We start from the raw sequence: 27459 nt of genomic DNA, 5'->3' as shown, positions 1-27459 counted from the left end.
TGAATTCTTTTTGAAATGATTGTGAATGGAATTATTTTTCTCATTTTCTGTTAATTCACTGTATTCTTCCTTCTATTAACCCCAGGTCTTGTTCGTTCCTCTTTAACAAGTTGCTTTAGGTGTAATATTGAATTGTTTATTTGGGATTTTTTGCCCCTTAATGTGAGCCTGTATTGCAATATCTTCCCCCTTAAGACCACGTTTGCTGCATCCCATAAATTCTGATCACTTGTTCCCTCATTTTCATTAGTCTCAAGGTATTTCTTGATTAAACACTTTATTTTTTCAGCTTGGTTTTAGGTTCAGCACAATTGAAGTGAAGTTACACATTTCCCATATATCTCCAGTCCCCCACATGCCTAGCCTCCCCTGATCAGTCTCCCCACCACAGGGTGCATTGTTACCATTGATGAACTGACATTGACATGTCACTTAATCCAAAATCCACACTTTACATTAGTGTAACTCCTGGTGCTGTACAGGAATCATCTGCTGATTTTGATGAGTATGTAACAGCATGTATCCACGGTAGTACCTTCATGCTGAGTCCTTTCACTGCCCCCCAAATACACTGTTCTCTACTTAGTCACTCCTCCTTTCCTCAATCCCTGGTCACTTCTGATATTTTACTGTCTCTATAAACTTTCTGCCTTCTCCAGAATGCCATGTACCTAGAATCACACAATGTGTACCTTTAAAAAAATCATTATTTTTTTTTACTTAATAATATGCATTTAAGGTTCCTCCATGGCTTTTTATGACTTGATAGCCCAGTAATATTGAATAGTATTCCCTTCTCTGGAAGAACCAGTTTATTCATCTTGATTGCATTTTTGGCAAATTCTGGCAGTTATGAATAAAAGCTGTTACAAACACCTGTGAACAGGTTTCTGTATGGGCATGTTCTCAGCTCCTTTGGATAAAATATCCAGGGATTTGGTCACCGAATCACAGGGGTTTGAGCTCACTCATGCCTTGGTGTTTGCCGAATGACCAGCCCAGCCCCTTTCCAGTGACCTTGTGCTCTGCTGACACCGTGGATCCTCCCAGGCCAGGTCTTGGGTGCTCTGATGCCCACTTTGAGGGTCACAGAAGTTCAAGGGACCCCCTCCCCCACCTCCCAGGCACAACTCTGCCATTGCCTTTCTGTCACAGGATGTCCTTGCTATCTGCGACCAGAGATTGTGTGTCCCCTTCAAACTCCCTTTTGTTAATGAGAAACCTCTGGACTGTGCAGGGAATGCCACTGCCTAGCCCAGCAGTCCACTGGACAGGCAAGGAAGCCCCAGACTAGCCCAGCTGGGCATGACCCATGGGTCCGAGGGTGGATAAACCATCTTCCACACGTTGATTCTACAAGTTGCCCTAGGTTAGGTGCTCCTGTGTCTCCTGGGACCTTATTGGCTGTCTGTCGCCTGAGAGTATTCTGTGGGTGAAGAGATGGATGCTGGGGGCTCAGCACTCCTATATTTGAAGATACAAGTCTTTTTTAAAAATCATTTTTAAGTTATGCAGCGAAAGGTCCCTTGCTAGAATCAGACCAGTGGCACAGAATTACCTTCAGAAAAGGAACACACCACAGGGCAAGCTGTGCGACTTCTTTTTCATGTTTGAAATTAATGTGGGAGCATCGAAAGTTTAAGACATTCCCCTCCAAAGGGATAAAAAGCACCGTACTCCCCCCTCCCGCAGCCCCTGGGGTGGGGGGGGGGGAGCTGCACTCTTCTACGCTTCCAGATCTGGTTTCCTGCCGGTACCTTCTCATGGCGCAGCCGTCCAGACCAGACAGAAGTGGAATGTGTGCTGGATGCCGCGGTCTTGCCTGATCCCCTGGAGATTGCTGGCACCGAGGGAGGAGAATTAAGCAGCGTGCAGAGACTGTTGCCATAAAGACGGATGTTTTGGCCCAGAAAATCCTAACAGATGTGCAGTTCTGGACAAATCAATTTGTGGAGAGCCCCCTCCCACTGCCCATCAGCCAGGAGCTGAGGCGACCCAGGGGGGCTTAAGTCTTGGTGGGACTGACAGCTGTGTGCCCCTCTGCCGAGTAGGTGGTGGTGACTGAGCCCCGTACCCCCAGACCTTTCTGGAAGCCCAAGCACCAGAGCGAACAGTGAGCTCTGAGGAGACTGGCCTCCTGTGGTCCCCTTGGGCTGTGTCTGTTGCTCTGATTCACTGGCCAGGTAGCGCTCAACAGCTGTGCACAGGGCCCCGACTCCCTCCCCAGAGACCATTGGCCTCAGCAGATTGGGGGGGGGGAGTGTGGAGGTGACCAGCAAGCCCTGCTCTGAAGAGAGGGATCAGTGGGGAGCTGAGGATATCCCTGAGGAGAGAAGTGCCACCCATGAGAGTGACCGGAGGGTTACCTTGTCTGCCTCAGGTCTTCAGGATGGCAAAGCTCCCTGCGATGTCTGCAGTGTCAGCTGGAATTATCCCTGGGCGTGACCGTGGGCTTCTGCTTTACGCTCACCTTTTGCTCAGCAGTAAAGGCACAAAAAGAAACCTGTACGTAGATTCACCAGCTTTCTTCTCTCGAGCAAGTTCAAATGGTTCCCTCAGGAGGGCACCAGACCGGGGAACCCTGTGTTCCAAGAGGATGCACGCCGGGACCAGGCAGCTGAGGAAATCACCCCAGGGTTGGAGAAGTGCCCGGGAGCTCCCTTTCTGGGTACAGAGTCAGGGACGTATTGAGAACACCCCAGGCTCTGCTTTCTTGGATGATTCTGGAGGTGTTCTCCGGGTGCCAGCCCTGTCCAGTGCTGGGCATACAGTGGAGCCCACCTCCCTTGGCCTGTGACTGGGGAGACCTATGTAGGCCCCAACCAGACTGAGTACCCTGTGCCTGGGGCAGCTGATAGAGACTCACAGGCAGAGATCCAGAAATGGCCTTTGAGTAGAGGGAACAGTTTGTGCAAATGCTTGGAGGTTTGTCGTACCGGAACTTAAGGGTTTGTCAAGGAGAAAGTGCCAAGTCTGTCTGACCAGGGGATTAGGACACAGACTCTTCTGGAAGACAGGAGAAAAATAACCAGAGTTGTTGGGACACAGTGTTCTCTAGGGAGAAGATGGAAGCATGAGGCAGAATCTAGGAAGAGGGCACCGGGCACTCTGTTCTGGGCCCCTCGCTGGACTTGGCCCCTCATCCTGCCCCTGATTTCCAAGTCTCAGGTTCCTGCAGAGGAACTGGGAACCAGTGACCTGCAAGTCCTGTTTGGGGTGGGTGCTGGAGGAATTTAGGGCAGTGCTGGGTCTCTGGCTGTATCCCACATGACTAGGGGGAGGCCAGACTGGGGTGATTGGATGACAGGTCATTGATGGCAGTGGGTGCAATGGGTTGGGGGGTTGACTGGAGATTGTGGAGGAAGGCAGGACACCCAGAGTTCCATATCAGAACCAGTGGTAGGGGTGGGAGCTGCTGAGCAGTCAGTGGTCAGTGACTGCACCTCAGTGCACCTCATTCTGTCAGTAATGGCCGAGGTGCTCCCTCCACGTGCCAGCCTCGACACTGTGGCCCTAAGCAGACCAGCCTCTGTGCTTCCTCCCCCACACCCCCTAGTGTGCGACCCCCCTACATGTGGCCTCTGCAGACCCCAACCTCTAGCCAAAGGACTCCAAAGCCCATGAGGATCTGAAACATACTTTGGCTCAGTCCCCTTGTTGTTCCAGTCTCCACCATTGTAGGAGTGCTGGTGTGTGTGCAAAAGTACATGCATGTATATATACGCATGCACGTGTCACTTGCCTTTTAAATAAGTGCGAAATCGAGACCAAGGTGCTGGCCCCACAGGCTGCCCCCACAGACCTCGTCCATCGATTGCTCACATGAATGCCGTTCTGACGGCAAAACAGGCAGGAGGAGTGGGGGTGTGGGGGCCTGTTCCAGCACTGTGGCCTGTTGTGGGGAGTGGCTGAGAGGTGTTGAGCTAGGAACCCACTGTCAAACACTGTCCATGACGTCCATGGGGGCTTGTGGATGGAGATGCATAGAGGCTGGAACAGAGGGCAGCTCCGATGAGCTGGGGCACCTGGGGACCTCATGCAGTGCTTGGCCTTGAGCAGCAGAAACCACTTTGGCCTCGGAGTGGACAACAAGCAGTGGCCAGCAAGCCCCACCCACCCGTGGAGGCAGGAGCCCTGGTGGGGTGGCGGCACCTTACACATGGCCCGGAAGTGGCTGTTCCCCCATCCTGGCTGCAGCAAAGCCTCCTGGTGGCGATGCTCTGGGCCAGTGCTCCCTTGAATCTGCAGAAGCAGTGCAGAAGGCGATCCTTCTGGGCCATGGGAGGGCACTGGGAGCAGAGCCAGAGGCCCGGCGAAGGCTCATGACCTGTATCCCCTCTGTCCTGAGCCGCGGTGGCCACATGCCCGCCGGGAGGGCCTGCTGAGCGCTGTCACCCGTCACCATCACCTCATACCCTGAGGCACTGCCTGACTGCTAAGAGCACCGAGACATAACTGTTTGGAGAGAATCCTCACCAAGCGGGGCTCCTCTGGCCTCAAGTTCTGGGGCCACCTGCTCCCTTCTCTGAGCTGGCGCCGGAATCCACATTAATTCTGTTGTTTTCCCACGGAAGCTGCTGGTTTGTACCTTTGCCAAGGCCCCGACCTCATGGATGATCCATTAAATGTTGGCACAAAACCCACCCAGGGCTGGTCCCCAACCAAAGTGTGTTTGCAGTTGTTTCAGGGACGATTTGCTGCCCGAAGTGTGTGATGTAGGCGCAGCAGAGAGGCCGGTCGGGGGACTGTTGCCGAGAACGGCTGTGGTCACCTTTTAACAAATACAGGAGAAGCAGCTCAACACAGCCCCAAGACATTTGGGAAAGCATTTAGTCTGGGAGCATGCAGAGAAGTCACCATCTGAGGGAGCAGCGGTGGAAGGAAGTGAGTTGCAAAAAGATCCTGGAAGCGTCTTCCGTGTGGAGAAAGTAGTTCTGTAGCAATGACAGCTTTTTGAAAAGTAGGTGCCAGGTGTATTTACTGAGAAGAGATCATGGAACTTCCTGGGAGGTGTTTATTAGCATGAGGTGATTTAATCCTCCGTGTGTGTGTGTGTGTGTGTGTGTGTGTACACAAGCATAGGCATGTGAGATTCCTCCTAAGTACAGAAACACACAGGCTTTAAGTAAAGTTTTCATTTTCCAGGTTTTGAGGAATTTCATTAGACGTTTCTCATGAGGTCCGAGCCCCGAGAACGAGCATTTTGGGTTTTGTCCACCTTCCACATCTATTCCTGTCTGCCACCCTCATCACAACTCATTGAAGTTGACAAGCGTGAAACTTTGGGAAGCCAAGACACTGATCTGCTGCCAGTGCTGCCTGGACACGCGTCTTGTACCCATTTCACAGGGCAGCTCGAAGCGCTGCTAGCTCACGGCCGACAGCGTGCTCTGCGCTGGGAGGCCCTGGCGCCCGGGCTCCGCCCCTCGGCTCCGGGGTTCGGGCGTGTTGGGGGTCTGTCTCATGGGGGCTTCTCAGCACCTTTCGAGCACCTGCCATGTGTCTTATTGCTTGGTTGCCTTTTAATTTATGGCAAGTGTTCCTGTTTCCATTTGTGGCCGTGGTATTTTCTTTCACAGTAGGACTACTTCAACAGGCTGATTTCCCCTTTTGTGGAATTTCCTATCAGTGGGATCACAGTGTGGTGACATCTGCCTCTTCACTCCACAGCAGGTCTCTGCACTCAGGGCCTCGCCTTTCTCCACATGCGCAGCGGTGGCACAGCCCACACACCCTCCTGCTCTGTGCGCATTGGGTGGGTGGCTTCCGCTCTGGACGGCCGTGGACACCAGCTTTTGTAACAGGTCTGCGACAAGTACCCCACAGGTCCTCCTTTCATTAGGATGGAATGCTGAAGTCCCTGCACCTCTGGGGACTGTGCCAGGCACAGGCTGTGGGGCCAGGGGCCGTGCCACCAGCCCTGCTCTGCATTGATTGAGTATGGCTGTGGCTCTCCAAGGGCAGCCTGGGTCTTCCGTTCTTGGGCTGGCCCAAGCGGTGCTTCTGTGAGCACCGGGTGAGTTGGGGAGGATGTGCCTAGAGGGGTAGGTGAAAGGGAGGGGAAGTACCAAGAGTTGGGGGGGGAGGGCACGTGTCTGTGGGAGGGGGCTGATGTGGGGCGCCTTCCCTACCTGAGTGTGTCTTCTTCCCGGAGGGCTGCCCCTCAACGGGGACCCCATCTTCCACCCCTCCCGGCCCTGCCATCTGGCTGACCTCCTCCTGGGGGCCTCTGAGCCCAAAGCTTCAGGGAAGGATTAACGCCAGGCCGGAGGGGCCGTTTCAGGCAAGGGGAAGCCCAGCGGCCCCACCTCCATCCAAGGCACATTCTCCACCACGGGCTTGATCTGTTTTCTTTCTCGAAACACCATACTTGCCCAGAGTAGAAACCCAAGAAGTCGATCTTGTTTTTTATTTTGTAGAATTTTTTAAAAAAAATCCAAAATGTTCAAAGGAAAATGGATGGTTCATAGCCCTCTGCACTTAGAGACACTGGTAGTAACATTCTTCTCGCGCCCCCTCCTAGCCATTTCTCTGGGTGTGTGACCTGATTTATTTTTAGAGTTGGGACAGAATCAATAAGTAAGAAATTTGGGGAATATGATCTAGAGTTTTGGCAAGTCTGTTTTTCCAGCCCAAAAAATTCCGCTCGCAATCCCCCGAGGCTGTCTGTGCTGCCTCACGGTGTCTGGGAAAGGGGCTCGGGCGGGAGCTTCACTCCAGGGCCTGGCCGTGGCCCCCCGTCTTGGGAAGTCCGGGGCCTGTGGCCATTAGGCCTGTTGCTCATGCCATGGGAACTCAGCTTTGCTAGTGGGGGTCCCATACCCCTGCTGCTCCCCCTGCCTGTTCCCTGCTGTGTCTTGCTCCCGTTCTCGGGCTTGGCACCTTGTTCTGAAGTTGAGCAGACAGGGACGGCCACTGTCTTGCCACTGTGTCAGTCCCCTGGACACGTGAGTTAGGGTGAAAGCCTGAGCCTCTGTAACAGAGCTCCTGTGCGGTGCAACTGAGAGAAGAGGTGTGTGTGTGTGTGGCTCTGCCCCGTGTGGCCTCCCATATCTGTCCCCGCTGCCCCTTGGTGCTCTATCGCAGTGACAGTTCCCACCCCAGCCGGAATGGCTCACGTGAGGAGTGGGGTCCAGTCCAGTCCAGGCTGTGGAAGAGGGGGAACGGGCTGGGTGGCTGACCTTAGTTCTGGCTTGTTGCGGGCCCTCCATCCTAACTGCTGTCTGCATTTCCACCTTTTTTTTAATAAAAGGCACGTAAAAAGGTACAACTGTAAAAGTTCCTCAAACTGCTTAACATGGAATTTCCCTACGACCCAGCAATCCCACTCCTAGGTATCTACCCAAAAGACAATAAAACACTGATTGAAAAAGATACTTGTACCCCCATGTTTACTGCTGCTTTATTTACAATTGGAAAAACATGGAAGCAGCCCAAATGCCCAAAAGAAGATGACTGGATTAAAAAGATGTGGTACATGTATACAATGGAATATTACTCAGCAACCAAAAAAAGAGAAACACATGTCTTTTGCAGCAACTTGGATGGAGCTGGAAAAGATCATGCTTAGCGAGATAAGCCAGAAAGAGAAAGAAAAATACCGGATGGTTTCACTCATAGCAGGAGTGTAATGGACCAGGCGAGAAAATAACAAGAATAATGAACAACCATATACCAGAGACATTCTGTGGGGGTGGAGTGGGGAATGGGATCAAAAACGGGGGTGGGGGTTGGGGGGGTGGGGAGGGAAGTGCACGGGATTATGGTGATGGCACACGGGTGACTCGGTGATGGGAAACCTGCGGGGATTACAATTGAGATGGGGAAAAATTGTACAAAATGATGTAAAAATAAACTATTATATTGTTTCTTAAAAATTAATTAATGCAGTGTGTTTGGTGCAGCCTTCAGTGTCAAGAAAGGTGCTGTCCATCTCAGCGGTGCTTCTTTATCGGCCCTGTGGGCTCCAGGTGTCCGAGCGCCGCAAGGTTCGCCAGTGGAATTCCCAGTGGCAGCCGCTCTAGAGAAGCTGAAGTCCTGCCCCTCCACTGGAAAGGGAGAGGCCAGCAGACTCAGGGCGCCAGTGTGGCCAGGGAGCTCAGTTGTGCCAGACCTGCGAATGGCAAGTGGCGTGCGTTTGTGGGTGCTCAGCCCAGGGAGCACCTCCTGGCCTACAGGGGGGCGAGGGCAGGGGTAGAGGCAGGCAGGCGGCCGTGCTCAGCTCAAGTGGGAAGCCGAGCTGTTTAGATGTCCTGCTCCATCCATCAGCTAGCTTCGTAAACACCCAGAAGCCCAGGAGCCAAGGGGCCCCATGGCTGAAGTGGGGGCCGCGGGGGTGGCGGGGGAGCCGGCTGGAAGGGACTGCCAAGTGGTGCCCAGAGATTCCAGCAGAGTCTCCTGACCTGCATCTCCCCCAGACTGTGGCGAGGTGGGGGTTACACATTAACCTGGGCACAGCCTGTCGGTGTTTATGAGGCTGGGTCTGGGTGACCGGGTGATGGGAGCCCACTTTGAAAAGAGGTTTTGTTCGCTGGTGCTGAAAGGGCATCGGGGTGCACTGCCGTCTAGGACTGTGGACTTGGAGGCCCCAGGGACTGAGTGGGAGAACTCAAGAGGAGCACAGTGCCACAGACTCCTCAGCTGCAGAATGGCAGTGGCACCCCCGTGAGAAAGGGGCGGGTGACTCCCCATGTAGCTCAGTTACATTGAGGCATCTAGACCGGCTGGCTGGTGGTGGGACTCCTTAGTGTCGCCTGTGGACACTAGCAGGCTACAGCACTGGGCACTTTTTTTTTTTCCAGTTGTATTTTATTTTATTTTATTTATTTATTTTATAATAGTTTATTTTTACATCATTTTGTACTTTTTTTTTTCATCTCAATTGTAATCCCCATAGGGTTCCCATCAAGCACTGGGCACTTTAAAGAAGACCACCTCTGAGCCCTGACGAGGTTCCTGGGGGTGGGTGAACACGTGTTGGGTTCCTCCAAACTAGGGGCTTTCCCAGAGTCCGTGGCAGGCAGGAGGGTCGCTGTGTGGCACCCTCTGCTTGGCACCAAGGACATTCCTACCCCGCTGGTGGGGTCTTTAATGTGTGAAGCATTCCCGGGTCTGCCATTCTGCCCAAGCCCTTGTTAATCATTGAGCTGACTGTGCTTCAGACACCCCACCTCTGTTTAGGGGTCAGAAGGGAGCCACATTGCTGAGCGGGTGCGTGACCCTGAGCCCGTGCTGCTCCTGCTCGGCTGGCGCGCTGGACATGCTCCAGTCCTTGAGAGTGGCCCAAGGTCACTGGAAATAGCACTGCCCAGAGACAGAACCGCTGCCTGGAGGGGAGACTCCCAAGTTCTCCGCCTGGGCCTGCAGGGGCGTTCAGAGCCTCGAGCCCCCTCTGGGGGTGAGGCTCCCCGGCCAGGCACACATGGGATCTGGGCTGGAGAGGCTGGTGGGCACCGGATGGTGCCACAACTCTGTGAGCCATGACCCTAGGTCCGTGAGGCATGCAGTTTAGAAGGGGCTCTTGGGATGGAGCTGGTGGGAGGTGGATTCGGATAGTGGGGAGCCCCTGACAAAGCCCATTCACATGTCTTCTTCACATGTGACCAGCCCATGTGGCTCCTCATACATAACCCCATTTCTGGGTGACTTTTTCACCTGTGGCCCCCCATCACTGTAGCCTTCCCACACGGTCCTCATGCTGGTTGGCCTCTGCCCCACCCCCCTTTGCTTGTCCTGCTCCAGTAGCCAAGCTCCTCATGTCCCTTGCTGTCCACAGGGCACGGCTTCCGTCCTTCAGCGCCGATCCCCCAATGAGGAGTACGTGGAGGTGGGGCGCCTGGGGCCTTCCGACTACTTTGGTGAGTGGCCCCTTCCCTCATGAGCTGCAGTCTTCTTATGGGAGCTGGGGAGGGCCCAGGGGAAGGTCCCGGGGGGCATGCTGGCGGGTGCTCCAGACAGCCCGCTGCAGCAGGTCAAGGCCAGGACGTGTATAAGCTGTAAAGGGACAGCCAGTGCCGTGTTACTGTGTCTCCAGCACCTCACCCGTCACACTTACGCTAAGGGTTTAGTAGTGTCCTGGGGTTTGTTCTTCCCTAAATCTGCGGCCCTGGCTACACCCAGCCCAGGAGACCCCAGGTTGGGCCCTGACCAGTCTTTCTTGGCCCCCAGGGGAGATTGCGCTGCTGCTGAACCGGCCCCGGGCAGCCACTGTGGTGGCTCGGGGCCCCCTCAAGTGCGTCAAGTTGGACCGGCCCCGCTTTGAGCGTGTGCTGGGTCCCTGCTCCGAGATCCTCAAGAGGAACATCCAGCGCTACAACAGCTTCATCTCCCTCACCGTCTGAGTCCCCTCGGGTCCTGCCCTGCTTCCCATGTGCTGGCGTGTTCGTCTGTGTCAGGAGGCCTTGGTGGGGGGCTGGCGTCCCAGCATGGGGGGACTGTCCTCTCCAGCGGACTCACCTTTGGAGTAAAATAGTCACCTCATGCATTTCAACAATCAAGGGTGTCTACACCACACCCTCTTCTCCCTGTTCCATGGGAGACCCATCCTCATTTCCCCCTTGCCCCCCACCATGTCTTCTGGGGCACATGAGTGTGTGCCCACACCCTGTGGCCAAAGGTCCCAGCTATGAGTCCATGTGGACCAGACCTGCTGGTGGCTCTCCTCGCCCAGGTTGGGCCAGATCACAGGTGTGGGGTCCGAGTGTGGAGCTGGTGACGATACCAGAGCATGTCCCACAAGCACCCTCAGGCTTTGTGCTGTAAGTTGAGTTTAGAGAAGGAGGGCCCAGGCCCCTCCTTCAGACACTCCTGTCCTGTCTGTGAGTTTAATGTTCAGTGTGCCAGGGTGGGGGAGCCTCAGTGACTTCAGTCAGAGGGAGCAGAGAGGGGGGTGCCTGGTCCTGGATGGGGGGGTTCCTGGCTCAGGTGAGGCCATGCTACTGACAGTGACCCCACATATGGGGTCCAGGTTTGCATGGGATGTTTAAAGGTATGGTCATGAAGGAGCCCTTTTCTGGAAAGCCCATCTTGGGTGGGTGTTGACAGGAAGACAGGGGCAGCTGGCCACCTTGTTGGACTGAGATGTGTAGGATGGGGAGGAAACAGTGTGTAAGCTGGGACTTTCCAAGATCCAGGGAGGGTTGTTCTCTGGATTTGGGGGAACCTAAACAATGTCTCCTATTATTGCAAAGTAGCTTACGAGAAACCTTGCAAGGGAGAGGAGGAAGGGTCCCTCCAGTCTGCTCTGGGTGAAGTTGTGAGAGCCAGGCAGGTCCCTTCTGCCTTATTCTCCAGATGATGTGCCTCCAGTTGAAGGGTCCTTGCCCCGGGGAGGAAAATGTGCAGCTCCTGAAACTCCTGAACCTCCTGAGCCTCCATTCTCATGCCAGGGCAATAAAAATCAGTCAATCCAGCTGTGGGTCCCACATACCCAAGTCATTCATTGATTGAATTCCCCCTTAAATATATCTTTAATCCAGCAGTAATGTGAGAGACAGGCCTGGGGGATTGGGCAGTGGTGGACAGAAGCTCGTGTGGCCTCTGGGGACCGGAATGCTAACGAGAGTGTGCAGTTCACCCGACTTTGCTTCTGCCTGTGCATGTCGGGGGGCTGTCCAGTCTTAGGGACCCTCACCAGCCCTGTCTTTCCCTGTGGATGTGTCTGTGATGTGTGATTCCCACCCCTATTTATTGCGATGTTTCGAGTGCTGCATGTACTATTAAATGTGCAATGAAGTACCTCTCCCCGACTCGGGTTTTGGTCTGGAATCTTTAATACAAGGTTTCTTTTCCCTTTTGTTGTTTTTTTTTAGATCGTGGTAAAATAGTCATAACAAATGTACCATCTTAACCATTTTTAGGCGTATAGTTCAGGGGCACCAAGCGCAATCACACTGTGCAAACACCATCACCTTCCATCCCCAGAAATTTCTCATCTTTCCAAACTAAATCCTGTCGCCATTAATCTCTGGCTCTCACTACTGCTCCCCGCCGCCCCCCTTCCACCCAGTCTGTCTCTGTGGACCTGCCTCCCCAGGGAGCCACCTAAGTGCAAGCGTTTGTCCTTCTGTGTCTGGCCTTATTGCATTCGGCACAGTGTCCTCAGTTACCCACCCACGATCCACTTATGAGTCCACAGAGAGGGTTTTCTGCCCTTTCTGGGCTTAGTTGCATGTGTCCCCATCATTGCCCCCTCCTCCCCCACAGTGCACTGGGGGAGCTCCAGGGCTGAGTGCAGCATGGAAGGAAGGAGGCGAACAACCTACCTTGGGGGAACCACACTTTGATGACCCGGGGGGGAGGGGAAGGGGTGATAATGGTCGGAGGTACCGTTCTCAAGCCTGGTGTTCAGACTGTGGAAAACAAGAGTCCTAGGCAGAGTTTCGGCCAATGCTGCAGATGCTTTTTGGCCTCCCAGGAAGACTACATAAGGCCCGGACGGGCAGTCAGAGGCAGCCTCTGCCTCGTGTTGCAGAGACTTCAACCACCGGAAGGAACGTGCACCACCTCCAGTGGGTCTTGGAAGCGCTCATAGCCAGTGTAGGTCCAGGCGGTCCTGCTGTTGGGGGCTGGGAAGGCCCACAAAAGAAGGGTGCAGCCTGCCAAGTCCCTCCTCTTTCAGCTGGAGAGGAGCCAAGATCCTTGGGAAAGTCACAGTTGAGCCAGGAGACAGGACTCCGCCCTCCCCTGCAGGGAGCTTAGCCCCTCCAGCAGTGTGGGGGCTCCGGAATAAGCAACAGGGTGACCTTGACCCACAGGACACCACTGCAGCTACCAGGCAGTGGCTCAGGGCCCCCGGTGGGTGAGGAACCTGCATGTGCCCTCCCTTAAGCCTATCCCTTGGGGAGTGAGAGGTGTTTCCTCCGGGTAAGGGGTACAGTTCTCAGGCCTCAGGGACAGCACAGCCATTGCTTCAAGGGGCCTGTGGGACAGTTTGGCCAGATCCGAGGTGCTAGGAGCTCTCTCTGGAGAATGGGCCTGGAGGTCAGTACTCAAAGGAGTTTTGCCCCTCTGCCCAGCGGGGAGATGTATCTCCAGTGGCCAGGCTGGGCGTGGGTGGTGGTCCCCCTGGGCTGGCTGGAGCCCATGGTCTTTCCTGAGATGCTCACCTGGATCTCCAGGCTGGGCTGGCTGCCTGCTCTGAGCCCCCACAACCCCTCCGCTCTTCTCAGGGACAGCAAGACCCAGCCACACGTGACTGCCAGGCTCCTCCACAGACCCAGGCAGGGAGCCTCCGCTCTCGGGGTTGTGTGGTCCTGGCTGTTCGGCACGTGGATTGTGGAGGAAGCTGAATGTCTTGGTTGTCATGAGAAGAGGCAGGGGCACGGCCAGGCAGCGGTCTTCAGACGTCTTCTCGGCGTATCTCAGGAAGTCCACTCATTTCTTTCTTCAGATAGCAACATGATAATAAATACCATCTGCACACTGCAAAGCCCTGACCACCTGTGTGATTTTAAGTGTTCTGGTGGCCATCCCCCAAGTAAAAGTAACAGGTGAAATTCTCTCTGTGGTAATTACCACGCTGACCGGTTCAGATGTGCAGCCTGTGGCGTTCAGTACATCACACCATTGTGCAGCCATTGCTTCCATCTCCAGAGCTTCCATCTTCCCAGGATGGAACTCTGCCCCATTACACACTAACCCCCCCCCCCGCCCCTTCACCCAGTCCCTGGCACCCACTATCTACTTTTTGTCTCTGTGAAGAAATATGCTTTAGTAGTTTATTTTACCCAGTAGGTCCCAAATATGCTCGTTTCTGCATGCTGATCAACATGAGGACTTTTGAGAGGTTTACAAGTCTCGGCAGCAAGTCTTAGGAATCAGTTGGACTCACACATGGGGAGCAGCGCCCTTTGCACACAGTGGTGCCCGACCGTGGCTGCGAGCTGGACCTAGGTCCACGGGAAACGGAGCAGCCCACAGCTGCAGGCACGGGTCCGAGCAGACCTCAGCACAGTCCCTCTTGGCTTGAAAAGGGGCCCTGGGACCGCAGGGGTTTGGCTGCTGCCCCATCTGGGAAACACGGGATGAACACAAAGCCAGCATGGGCACCCACTGGATGCCAAGTTGATGCCCCAACATTCATCTGTAATCCAGACTTCAGTTATATCTTCCTCCTGATCTCTTGATTGGCTCCAAGTTACAAATTTGACCCTATGAAATGCAGAGTTACAAAGTAACTTATCTTTCTGATTCCATTTTAAATCTGCCAAAGACTTGCCAGAGTTCTGTGGCTGAACAAAGAGATCCTGGTTTGAGGTTGGAGCCACCCAGAGCGAAGGCGACTGAGCCTGTCCCACTGCCTGTCTGTCAGGGCTGAAAGAGGGGTAGAGAGACGGACCTGGAGGTATCTGGTGTGAGCTCCTAGGGGGAGCCAAAGATTCCTAAGATTGGAGGGGAGATGGGTCTTGCATGACATACTGTATGAAATCAGAATTGGGGCTCAAACCTAAAGCCTGAGTTAGCTATTGCCCATAACAAATGGCACCCTTATGACCTCACCACACCTGTGGCTGGGGAATCTGTGGCCGCTTTGGGGGTCTCTCTTGGGGCTGCAATCACTTGTGTGGGGTCACATCATCTGAAGGTTCGACTGGCGCCTCACTCTTGGGGTCACCTCCATGGCTGTGGAAGGGAGGCCTCACTTCCTCACATGGGTACCCATCCTTGGACTTCGTGGACATCTGGTGCCCCAGAGCAAGGAACCCTAAGAATAAACTGGAACCTTGGAATCCGCACACTATCTCTTTGACCACACTCTCACCCATAGAAATGGGTCACCAGGTCCAGCCCACACTTAGGAGAGGGCTGGGTGGACAGGAGGCCTGCAGAGAGTCTGTGGACTGACTGACCCTGAATGTTCTGCTTTCTGTTGGTGGCAGACATGAAGCAGTGTGTGCTGAAGACCATCTCTGTCCCCGTGGGTTTTCATGCCACCATGCAGGTGGGCAGCCAAGTAATTGGAAGTTGAGGAGCTCGTGCTGAAGCTCAGGATCCTCTTTTACAGACTACAAACTTGAGGCTGAAGAGGGTGGTTGCTACTGGTTACTCTCCAGGTGTAGCCCACCCTCCAATCCAGGCAACCCCCTTGGGGGGACCTCGCCCTCTCTCCATGTGCAGCCCTGGGGGGTGGGTCCCTTGATCTGAAAGTCTGGGCCCTAACTGTACAGACTGACATCCCCTGTGTTCTCAGGTGTCTTCAGCCTGAAGGGAAAGAGAGAAGTACAGAAAGATGGAGGTGAGGCCCCAGGGGAACCCCCAAAACACTCTTGCTTAGAACTTTGAAATCCCACCTTTTAAAAGCTAGATAGTTGAGGGTTTTGTTTCCTGCAGTCAAAAGCACCTGACAGACACAGTTGGAGGTGATCTGTGTTAATTAAATGTACGGAGTCAAACAGACTTGTTGAGTAGAAAAGGGGGATTGATAGATGAGGGGATTCCCAGCCTCTGGCCTAGTAGAAACCAGGGTACCCAGGGTACCCTCACATCTCTTATGTTCATCTGGATAACCATGCCCCATGCCCCAAGCTGCTTAGCTGGGGCAGAAACAGGTGTCCACCTAGGTCAGTCAGCGATGAGACAAGATAGGGCCTGCACATGAGGTTAGTGGGGCCACCCTAGGTTTCTGGGCAACTTCTAGGAAGGCAGAGCCATCCTGAATCTGTGCAAGGGGCTTCTCTGCCCTGCGGCCATGCTCAGGGAGCTAGCCCACTGTCCCCAGGCCCCACCTGGTCTATTCCCAGGGTTCATTACGAGAGAACCGAGGGTTGTGGGTGCTGGGATCCCACAACCCTACCCTCAGTACCCCTGAGCCTATGACCTTACGTGGCAAGAGGACTCTGTATACAGGGTTAAGCGTCTTGAGGTTTGAGATGATCTTGGATCATGGGCAGGGGAGCGGGTGGTGTCTTCATCAGGATCCTAAAAGAGGGGCAGGAGGGTCTGGGACAGAAGGAGCCCTGAGGATGGAAGCAGAGCTAGACTGGAGATGGTGCTAACTGAAAGGTGGAGAACAAGCCACAGGTCAAGGCCATGGGCCCCTATAGATGCAGAAAGGACGCAGACCCTCCCTAGCGCCCGCAGAGAGAGTGCAGCCCCTGGGTGCATTTCAGACTCAACCTCAGGCTGGAAGGTGAGACGTTTGGTGAGTTTTGTTACAGCCGCCTTAGGGAGCCCGACCCAGCTCTGCCCATCTCCATGCTGGGGCCACCATGCTGCACTGCTTCCAGAGTCCTGGGTCTTCCTGGCTCCAAGTGGCAGGGCAGCCTTTCTCTGGAGGTGGACTCTGGTCTCCTGTGACCCACGCAGCAGGGTCTGATGCAGGCGGTGGCTGGTGGCTGAAGGAAGCAGCTACGTGATGCCCGTTGGGGGAGGCCAGGGGCTGCAGCAGCTTCTTCCCCAGCTGGGCACTGGGTCTGTTCCCTCTGGCACCAGGCGGGCACAGACCCGGTTTTGTGGGGCTCATGAAAGCCTACTTGTGTGTGCCTGAGACTACAAGCCAGACGATTGTTCCTGCACCACCATGGCCCCCAGGGCGGTGCTGGGGTGCTGCCATAATGGGATGCAGGGGAGGGGTCCAGGTTGGTGGGGCCCAGGCACTCTCAGAGCCTGGGGGTGTGGCCAACCCACCCCTCTGCTGGGCTGCTGGGCCCATACATGCATTGGCCCCCAAGTGGCCTCCTTCCTTTCCATTGCTCTGGGGGCTTGATGTTGACAACCCTGAAGCAAGGCAGCTTTGGGGAAGGGTCAGATTTTGTTCAAAAAAACCAATAGGCAGTTGTGGGCCTACATCACTCATCAGGCCATTTGAACAGATAAACTAAAGGGAATAATCTGAGGGCTGAGGGGAAGAAACTAGGGAGTCCAGTCTTCCAAAACAAAGGAAACGGACTCAAAGCTCCATGTTATACAAAACTAACTCAGAGTAGATCAGAATAATGGATCAGAGACTCATTTTGAACATAAAACTATAAAACTTTTAGGTAACAAACAAAGCATGAGAAAATCCTTGGGATTTGGGCTAAGCCGGCTACGCTTAGGCTTGAAAAGTGTGACCCATAAAAGAAAGTTGAATAAATTAAAACTTCTGCTCTCCGAAAGCCCCTGTGATGGTGAAGAGACAAGCTGCAGCCTGGGGAGACAGATTTCCAAACCTTATCTCCCACAAAGGGCTAATATCTAGAATACACGAAAGGGCTCGCAGCACAACAATAAAAAGCAATCAAAACAACTGAGTTAGAGCAGGGCCAGGTATTTCACTCAGAGCAAGCACTGGCGGCAAGCGCACAGGTGAAAAGGAGTGCAAGTCACGAGGCCCTCGGGCACAAACACGAAGCGGGGCGAGCTGGCACTCCACCCCGCACAGGGGCTGCAGTCAGATGTAGTGACAACCCAGTGCCGGGAGGCCACGGGAAATGAGGCTGTGCACACGTTGCTGGTGGGAACCCAAGGTGGAAAACAGCCTATGGGTTCTTAAAATAGATATAAATAAAAACAAGCTGTAAGCATGTGTAAACACACTCTTGGTCTGCATCCCAGAGATGTGAGCACCTGTGTACATGCGAAGCCTGTGCGAGAAGGTTCCAGAAGCTTTGTTCACATAGCGCCAAGCTGGTAAGACCGGAAGTGAGGGGAGAACTGGCGGTGGAGTGCCCAGACCCGGGACACGACTGCGCTGCAGAAGGACTACCTGGTTAAGCTGGAGGTGCTCTCCCAGGAAGGTGACCCCGAGGAGCAGAAGAGCAGCCCTAGCAGGTGTTATGCTGCTGTGATTCCAGGTGTAACACGTCCTTGAAATAACAAGGCGAGAGCTAAGAAGCAGGTGAGGTGGATGTGTGGGGGTGACCGTATGCTGGCATGGGAATGCCCTGGGTCTGGGGGTTATGGTCAGATCCTGGGAAAGGTTGCATTAGGGTTTCACAAGATGTTACCTACCATTGGAGAAAGTGGGGAGTTGAACCTGATATCTCCTTTGTGACTATCTGGCCAAGAGAGAGGGCAATTAGATACCTAACAGGGTAGTAATTGGAAATTCAGAGTGCTAAGGTATGGGGCGTGTGGGGAGAGGGAGCAGAGATCCCGAGGGGAGAAAGGCCTGGGAAGGCCTTGGAATCCCAAAGTGAAACTGGACTTACCTTGGGCAGCAAATGGAGGGATGGCCAGGGAGACCCTGCAGCTGCCCTACAAGGACTTTCCTCAGACAGGGCAGGGCAGAGAGACATCAGGAGGTCTTCACTGCCCATATACCCAAGTAGCACCTCCCTCCCAACCCCAATCCCTATCCTCACACAACCAGAGGTAAGCCAGTAGAACTGCTCTGTCATTTGCTGTGTGACCTTGTACAAGTTTCTTGACATCTCTGTATCTTGCTTGCCTCTTTCTAAAATAGCTCAGGAATGAAACTCTTCCCCATACCTGCAATATATCTGGAACAGTACAAAGTGGTCCAGAATCCCCTTCCTGACCTGGGGTGGGCCCAGGGGTCTCAGGCAAGAGCTGAGGCTTGGGGGTAGGGTGGGGTGGTGGTGATGGTATGGGGAGCACTGGATGATCTGAGGTGGGCCAGCCCCAGAGAGATAGAGACTGGCCTTGCCATGGGACATGGAGCAGGAGACTTGGACCTCCAGCTGCTCGTTCATTCTCTTTATATAGTTCCTGCACCCTTTATACACAGTTCCTGGTAGTGGGAAGTACTGGGCTTCCTCAGAAAGACCACTGCCTGGATGCTGGAACTCTGGTCAGAGGAGCCCAAGGAACAGAGCTTTGTTGAGTCCAGAAACCAGCAAGTGGTCAGCAGCCCCTTTTGCTATGGGACCTCATGACCCTCAGGTTTCCCACCTGTAATGTAGAGGTGTCGGCTATCAAAGCCCAGAGTGCTGGTAAGAAAAAGCTTGGAAGACCCTGACTGTATGAAGGTGCTGCCCTCCCATAACCCAGGAGTAAGCCTTCAGTAGCCGGCTTGGCCGTGGACAGTCCTGGCCTTACCTCACCCTCTGGGTGGCTGAATCAGCTGGGTGGGTGGTGACTCACTCGGAGGTCTGGCGGTTTCTTCTTAGTCTCCCCATCCCCATCACCACCCCCACTGCCATGCAGGGGGACCAGCAGGCCCTACCATGCAGGCCTCAGAGGAAGGGCAACTTCATGTCTGAGGCCCTTGTGGTGGGCCCATCAGCCTGAGCTGACTTGGGCAATCCTGGCCCTACTAAGTCAATGCCTTCCTGCAGCTGCAAGGTCCTGAGACCCCAGTCCAGATGGCATGTGCCATGCTGCGTGAGAGCCAGGCTCCTCCTTCCCTTCCAGGAAGCCTGTCCTGATGCCACCAACCGCACTGACCTCCCTCACCCCTCTTGGACCTCTCTTGCCTGCTGGGATGTGACCAAATTAGGAAGTGGGTGACTCACTTCTCTGCCCCAGCCCTGCTTCCTTGGGCAGCACATGTTCCCTCTACCACACGGGCCTTCTAGTCTGGCTTCTAGTCTAGCTCTGAGGTCAGGAGCGTCTTAGTCTCTCACTCTGATCCCAGACCCAAGACCCATGGGACGCTTGGGGCTTCCCAAGGCCCTCAGAACCTTTCATGGGCATTTGCTTGGCAAGAGCAGAGCTTGTATGCATACAGTTAACTTTTAAGTCCAGGTGTAGAACTTAAGGTCATTGGCTTGGCCGTCTTCTATAGCTTGACGTCAGGGCAGAACCCCACATCACTCCACTGGAGACCTCCCCTCAGTTCAGACTCAGCCCCTCACCAATTTCTTTGGTGAAATATTCACTTCTACAGTCAGAGAAATCAGGCTGGTGTATTTCTAGAATTCACTGGACGGTGAGTCTGGCAACCCTTGACCTGCCTGCCATGCTGCGGCCGAGTCAGAACCCCAGAAGGCGTGCTGGGCCGGGCCCCAAATCTCAAGTCTCATAACCACATCTGCCCCGAGCCCTGGTCCTATTTCTTAAGAGCCACAGGGATCAGGCAGATTCGTTTCTTTGGGTCTTCTATTTTAGCCATACAGGGATAATCCTAACCTTTTGCTACTAGTAGGGTATGAATTGGGGTCATACTGGGGAGCCCTCAGCTTGGGGCAGGTGCAGGGGAAACTCTCAAATATTCCCATGTGTAATACTACACAGTCGTGTGTAATATCTGACTGTGTCACCCATATTCACAGCAATGACAGGACTCCCACATGTTCCCAGACAGTGAATCATGGAGCTCTGGCCCCAGGAGGGCCCTGACCTTTCAGCTAGGGAGACCCCCCAACCGCATAACTAAACTCCCCTGAGTGCTCTCCTGTCGTTTCTCTTCAAGACCTGCTAGACTCACCTTCCTGAATGCACTGAGTGTCCCCCGCCCCCCACCCCCCACCGCCCATCTCCAAAACCTCCCTGGTCTGGTGTGGCCTCGGGGGGGGGGGGTATCCAGGTGCTGCTGAAGTCCCAGTTTTGTGGAGATGACAAATACTTGTAGCTGTTCCATGGGGCCTGGGCCTCAGCTGTGAGGATTTGATTGAGCTTCTTCGGGCCCTGGACACCTGGAGCTTCCTTATGCCCTGGCCCTAGACTCTAGGCTGGGTCCACCAGACAGAAGCAGGCCTCGCTTGGCACAGCCTGAGGCCCCACATGCACTGTAGGTTCAGAGGCAGCTCAATGAGCCAATTCCGTGTGAGCAGCCACCTTGCCTCTCTATCTGGGTGTCAGAAGTCACACAGCATTGTCCACTATCTCCAACATGTCCCTGTCCACCTGGATGATGGTGGGTGGCATAGACCCCACTTCTGAACAGGAGGAAGATCAAAGGATCCATGCTCATGATTTGAAATCACCATGTCTCCTTTCCAGCAACACTGACCTGTCCGGAGGGGCACTGGCAGTGGGGGTGGGGGTGCCCCTGTACCCCCAGAGCACGTGCCTTGCCTTGCGTTTCTCTAAGGCCTGGGGAGGGAGCCCCTCCTGCAGTCTGGGGTCCTGCTGTGCATGCAGGTTAGTGCATCGGCCACAGCACAGGCACCTATGGGCTGTGCTCAGCTGTCATCTCAGTTCCATGCACACAGTAGGCATGTAAATGTTTGTGGAGAGAATGTATGATCAATGTAAATGCCAGCAAAGCTCTTGTGGGGACAGCTTGGGCTGGAATGAACGAATTGCTGGCGGGGAGCCCTGGACAACTAGATGGGTTGGGGACTCTAAGAGCCCCAACCAGGTTTTAGGGGCTTTACCAAGTCACAGCAGAGATGTCCCCCAGGCCCCACATTACTACATGCTTCAGAAGGATAAGAGTGATCATACCTCCTGTGTTTCATTTTTCCTACAGACTAAATAAACATGACTGGAAAAGACACAAATTTAGATAACCCATGTAATTCTCTGTGGTGGCCTAGCCAGTGCTTTCTGCAGATGGCCCCTCTGAGGGCGTGAGGTGGCCAGGTACCGTGAGGATTTCTGGTGTGGGTGAAAATGGGAGGTGATGAACCCCTTGGTGTTCTGGCCCTAGGTGGAGGCCTCACCCTGAAGACTGGAAGTGGGGTGGGAGGCTGACCAGAGGGCAGGTTGGGAGATGGGACAGGGCAGTGACCGGCCCTGTCACCCTCCCAGGACTAGAGAAGATGTCAGGTCATTCCTCCCCACTGTGGGAGCCTCCCCCAGCCAGGCTGTCCTGGCAGACATGCTTTGCCCACCACCACCCCCCTGCACATACACACATACCCTATTCCCCACTGGTTGCCTTGAGCTCCCTTCTCGCCACCCCCATGGCTCCCCCAAAGCCAAGCTCCCTTTGTCATCTGTCGCAGTCTCGGTGTTTTTCAGCTCCCCTTTCCTCCTTGGAGTCCAGCCTAGATGGTCACAAGGCGTCTGTAGAGACAGGGCCTGACTCACCTCTTTGGCCACCTGAGTCTACATCTGACATCGGGCCTGGCACATAGCAGCTCATCCAGAAAGGTCTGAGGCATGAAATCTGCCTGTATCATTTGCTCTTAGAGGGACCCAAGCTCACTTCACTGCTCATGCCTGGGGGGTGGGGTGGAGGGAGGTTCTGGGACTCAGGCTCCAGAATACAGTATGGGACTCAAGAACCCCCTGAAATAGGCCCTCCCTGGTGACACAAAGGGTTAAGTCTCAGCACTGTGAAGCTGCACACAGCCACTGTAGCATGAGGTCCATCCCCAGGCAGGGAGCTGACCCACATGGCGCGGCAGACCTCTCCTGACCCTCCCGCTACTCCCCTCAGCAGTGTGCTTCGTCAGTCGGCCTGTTCTGCTACCCACTCTGTCTCTGGTGAAGCCTCTCACCTCTCTCACCTCTGGCCCATTCCCCAGTTCCTGTATGCATAAATAAACAAATCCTTAAAAAACCAAAACCTCCTGGAATGGAGTACAGCCAATGCATTGTGAAGCCTTCCTGTGTGGGAGACTCTTCCATTATGGTCCCTACTGGTTGTGGAGCTCAAGAAAGAGGGTGTTGGACCAACAAGGCCCCCATGGAGCTGAGGGCATCTGGGAGAAGAGAACAGGGGGCCCATGACCTTTGTCCTTGCTGAGAGCAGCCTGGGAAAAGATGGTCTGTCTCTAGACCTAGTCTGTCTGTGTCTGGACTCCTTGTACATCAGGGGCCTTTGCCAGGGGATGGTACTATTCTGGTACTCCCAGGTCTGTCAGGTGCCCTTGGATATCTGCATCCGTGTCCTGGCCAGGATGCCCCAGACCCTGCTGGTGGGCCCAGTGCACTGTCAGAGCTGCCTCAGAAGAAGGCCACACAGCAGGTGAGGCTTAAGCCAAGGGGAGGCCAAGGAGCCATCGTGTTCTCTCCCCTCTTCCTTCCCTCCGTGATGTCCTCAACCCCTTACTCACTCCCATACCCACTCACTCACATGCTCGCGCTGATTAGCTCAGTACTCACTTGTGAGCATGACTGACTGGGGCTGAGAGGAGCTTGGGATGGAACCCTCTCCATTCCAGGTGCAGTGTGGCCAGGTGTGCCAGGCCCTGCTAGGCATCCCAGGCCCTACACACAGTCTCCCCACAGTTGCTCAGGACCCATCTCCCCAGATGAACTGAGAGGAACAAAGAACTCAAGAGGCCACACAGCAGCAGAGCTGACCTGCTGGGCTGACTCTCAGTCAGAGCCTTGGCGGGAGTCAAGCCTGGGCCAGAGCATGGGGGTCTCTGAAGTGGCCTGCCCACTTTGCCCAAGCCAGTGTTCCTTCTTCCCCTTGGGTGTGGTCTCCTCCACCCAGAAGCTGGACTCGGATCTGTGCTTGTCACTGATCATAAAACTCTCCTGTTTATGGGCCAGGTCACCGCCCAGGACAGCTGGCCGGGTTCCTCCTCAGAGTGTGACCACACCTCAGAGGGTATCCCCACATCCCCACAAAGGACAGACAGCCTGAGACCCAATGGAGAATGCTGGGTCTGTGGAGAGGCAGTGTGGAGCAGTGGGCAGTGCCCAGAATAGCGGCTCAGCTCTGTGTCCTTGGAGGTCCAGTGTCTTCTATCCTGCCAGAGCCCCTCAGCCCTGCATGCCCCTGGCCACAGCAGAGACTGTCCTTGACCTACCTGGCTGTTCACTTCCACTTCTCTACTGCTGTGGAGAAAAATTAAGCAGATCATGGCTTCAGCAGTGGGGAGCAGAGGCCCATGAGGGTATGTGAAGCTGGGGGCTTTGGGGAGCAGGCAGAAGGGCAGGGCTGCAGGGGGTGAAGGAAGCTGGGCTCCTCTGGACTCTGTCCTGCTCTCAGCACCTCAGGCCACACCCTGTCCAGCCCCTTTTGGGCCAGGGCTAAGCCAAGGCAAGTGGGAATCTGGGCGTATGCAGAGGCTGGAAGAGCAACCATGGTGAAAGGACTGGGAATCACAGACTCCTACCACTGGCCCCGGTGGGTGGGACAGGGTGGGTAGGATGCTTGGAGAGGCCACCAGGAAAGCATGAGGTTTGGAGTCAGAACACCTCGAAGACAGAGGACTCGGGGTATGGAGGAGGGGGCCTGGGCAGCCCTGGTTGACATTTGCTGTGACTTAGTGGCTGGTCTGGTACTACTGGGTCAGGCAGTGATGGAAGAGGGGGGCTGCTGGGGGCAGGAGGAGGAGGGACTGGGGACAAGGGGAGAAGGAGAATAAGAGAGAAGAGGAAAGCAGAAGGGGACAGGCCGTGGAGGGGGTTGTTAGAGAAGGAAGGGAAGAGGGGACAAAGGTGGGGGAGGGAAGGGGAAGGGAGGAGGTAACAGGGAGAGGGAGGAGGGGAAGGGTGACAGTGAGGGGGGATGAATGGGGATTGAGGGGAAGGAGGAGAAAGGGGGGAGGGGAGAAGGGAGGAGGGGAGGCAGGAATCGAAAGTGCATTCCACACTGTTGACTAAGCTATAGCAAGGGGCAGAGAGGTCCCCCCTCCACCCCCACTGAGTTGCCTTCTCAGGAAGGTCTCTGGGACCAGCTCCCCTGAGAGGGAGATAAGATGGGTGGGGCAACTCAAAGGGAAAATTCCTGGCCCTGGAGCCCTGCAGCTGCTTGCCATCCTTCCAGTAAAGCTCAAAAGCCACCTCCCCCTAGAAGCCTTCTCAGATTCCTAGTGGGCTCCATCACAGGGGCCTGGCTCCCTTCCACTCCCTTGTTCAAGCCTGAATTGGCCCAGGAACTCTTGGGGCTGGTCTTCTGGTGATCCACCACAGGTAAGCACATACCTGCAGTGTGCCAGAGCACCTAAGGCCTCAAAGCTGGTCCATTCTTACTGGCTGGCCCTTGCCTGCATCCTCAAGGCCTAGAAGTGCTTTCCTCAGAGTGGGGTCAGGGAGCCCTGAGTAGGGAGCCTCACTAGGCTTGCTATGCCATCTAGCATTGCCAGATGAGCCAGGCACTATCCTCAGTGCCTCCACAGACCTGCCCCTTCACCTCTCCTGATACTCCTTTGCAGTCAGTATTGTCATCCCATTCACAGATGAGGAAACTGAGGCACAGTGAACCTCAAGACATGCCCAAGGCTGCATGGAGTTGAGCACAAGAATAGCAGCCCCCGGCCCGCCCAGAAGGCCATCTCTGCAGGTGCATCCTGATTGCTGGAAGCTGCACCAGGTCAGAGACAGGACAGGGGTACCCAGAGCCAGTGAGTACTGGGAGTGAGGGGTGGATATTTGGTCCTACAGAAAAGTGACAAACCAAGCCCCTCAGAGCAGATAAACAGGCCACTCATCTTCCTCCTGTGCAGAACAGCTTTTAGCTGCTGCTTCCCTCTAAATCAGGAAGGCCTGGGGTTTCTTCCTGAAGCTGCGCTGGTCAACATGTTCCTGAGTGAGGCCAACAGGGTGGCCAGTGCTGACCTCCATATCTGGGCACCGGTTGGCACTTCTGAACATTGGCTTGTTCACGTCAGGGGGGCAGCCTGTCCACACTGTGCCTCATAGCCCCACAGCTCCCAGGTTCACACCCTGCTCCTGACTCCTGGACAGGCTGGTCTGAGTAGTCAACTGGATGTTGTAGACACAATGGAGGGTACTCCAAGACCCTGTTCCTCATGCTGTGAGGATGCCCAAGCATCCTGGAGCTGGAAAGGAGTCAACCTGGAGGAGTCCCCTCACTTCCAGGCCTGCCTTCAGGGACCCACAGATAGTATCACCCAGCCAAGCTAGACTTATATTCCTGGTTATAGAAACCATGAAAAAACACATCATCATGATTATTTTGATCTCCAAGATCAAACAGAGAACCGCACAAATATTTCTAGGAAACCGAGGTCTAGAGTGGTAGTATAACTTATCCATAGAACATGCTAGAAAGAGGCACAGCCAGATTTGGACAGGATGGCTGGGTACTGAGCCACTGCATCCATCCACAAGAGAGTTGTTCCTAGACACCTGGACAGCCTGGGCCTCTGGAGGCCCCTCAGCCTGGATGGACAGGCCCAGAGTCTGGTTTCATCCCACTGGGCCACACTTCTCCTTGAATGGGGCAAAAGCCTCTGTACCAATCAGAAAGACAATGGCTTTGAAAAGTGGGCAGTTCTGACACCCAGCTGTGGCCAAAGCCCAAGGCTTGCTGATGCAAAGTACTCCAAAGCCCAGTGCTGCTTCTCTCCCTGGACAGCTCCAGCTTTCACCCACATCAGCAATGCCAGTGGGAGCCTCGGGTGGGAGGAGGAGGACAGAATTATTTATAACCTGTTACTGCTGGGAAATGCTCTGTGATTCAGGGATAGCCCAGCACTGGGTGGGGGAGGTGCTGTCACCTTGCTGGGTCAATAGACCCACCCCAGAACCTGGCTGAACACTAGAATTCACAGGAGGGAGGGCACCCTTTAAGCATCTCTGATGGGTCCCTCACCCCAGGAGCTATTAGGAAACTCTGGAGCAGAGAAGGACCTGGCTGATATATGTCTCCAAATGAACCTGACTGTGGAGTTAGAACAGGCCACATTGAGGGGGTTGGAGAGCACAAAACAATCATCCTGCAGGAAGGGGTGGGTCTGGGACCAGGCATTGGGGATTGGTCAGGTTCTAGAGGTATTTTGAGGGTGAATCCACAAAATTCCTCATAGGGATGTACAGTGTGAGCGAGAAGTTTCAAAGCTGGCTCTGAGCTAGCTGGTTTGCATGTTGGGGTGCTGTGTCTCCAGGAACAGAGATCCCCATTCTGGTCATTTGAAGGTTGCTATGGCTATTGGAACCCTAAATGGAGGCACTGAGTGGATGTCGGGTTTCAGTAGGGAGATCTGGGCTCTCCATCTGGATGAATGGTAATGAAGAATCTGAATGGCAGGTTCAGCTTGTCAGGCGGGGAGAGGTCCGGGTGAGCTAGTGAAGTAGCTGGGGGGCAGCGGGGGGTGGCGGGCACAGGAGATGGGAGCAGGTGGCCAGGAGGGCACCAGGTGGAGGGTCCCCAAGGCCTAGAGGGAGGCATGTCGACGATGTGGCTATGTGTGGCCATCTGTGTGAAGCCTGCCATAGGCCAGGTGGGGACTCTGGTCTTAGTGCTTAGAGTCATGGAGAATGTGACAATGGATCCAGGAAGGGGCCCTTCTGACTAAGGAGCCCATTTTAGCACGCTTTCTTGCTCCCCGTGGAAGAGGAAGCCTAGGAATCGGTCAAAAGCAGAGCTGGAAAGGAGGGGAACCACGAAAACTCAACCTGCCTGCACAGCTTCTGGACTTCCCAGTTAGACTTATTGTGATGCCAGTGTGGGGTGAGTGCATGCTCCCCAGAACTCAACACAACCAGCTAAGAGCTGACCTGACAACGTTCACCGATTGTCTCCATCTTCCAGAAGGTTAGCTCTCTGGGGATCATGACTGTGTCTCTAGTGATCAGAATGGGGCTCTCAGAGAGCACACAGCAGGCAGATAATAAATGCTTGCTGCTGAAGAATGTGTCTATCAAAGCAGATAGGAGACAGGAGGAGACTAGCTAACTTTGGTAAACACATCCAGAAGTTCACAATAAGCAGCTGTAAAAATAATCCCAGCGCACACCAAAGTGTGGGATGCTGGTTGGTTT

General features: G+C 54.5%; 1 protein-coding gene across 1 annotated transcript in view; it reads left to right on the top strand.

Annotated features, from left to right (window-relative positions):
- The window catches only part of PRKAR1B (protein kinase, cAMP-dependent, regulatory, type I, beta), a 97601-nt gene extending 85860 nt beyond the window's left edge, over positions 1–11741 (top strand). Inside the window, exons 10-11 of the mRNA XM_012729215.1 lie at positions 9776–9857; positions 10168–11741. Coding sequence (XP_012584669.1) covers positions 9776–9857; positions 10168–10340 — 255 coding nt within the window. The 3' untranslated portion in view covers positions 10341–11741. The remainder of the gene's footprint in view (positions 1–9775; positions 9858–10167) is intronic.
- The last annotated feature ends 15718 nt before the right edge of the window (positions 11742–27459 follow it).

Source organism: Condylura cristata, unplaced genomic scaffold, assembly GCF_000260355.1.
Source record: "Condylura cristata isolate star-nosed mole 26May11 unplaced genomic scaffold, ConCri1.0 scaffold00024, whole genome shotgun sequence".
Lineage (NCBI taxonomy): Eukaryota > Metazoa > Chordata > Mammalia > Eulipotyphla > Talpidae > Condylura > Condylura cristata.
Note: the sequence above shows the minus strand (reverse complement) of the source record. Positions and strands in the feature narration are given on the sequence as shown.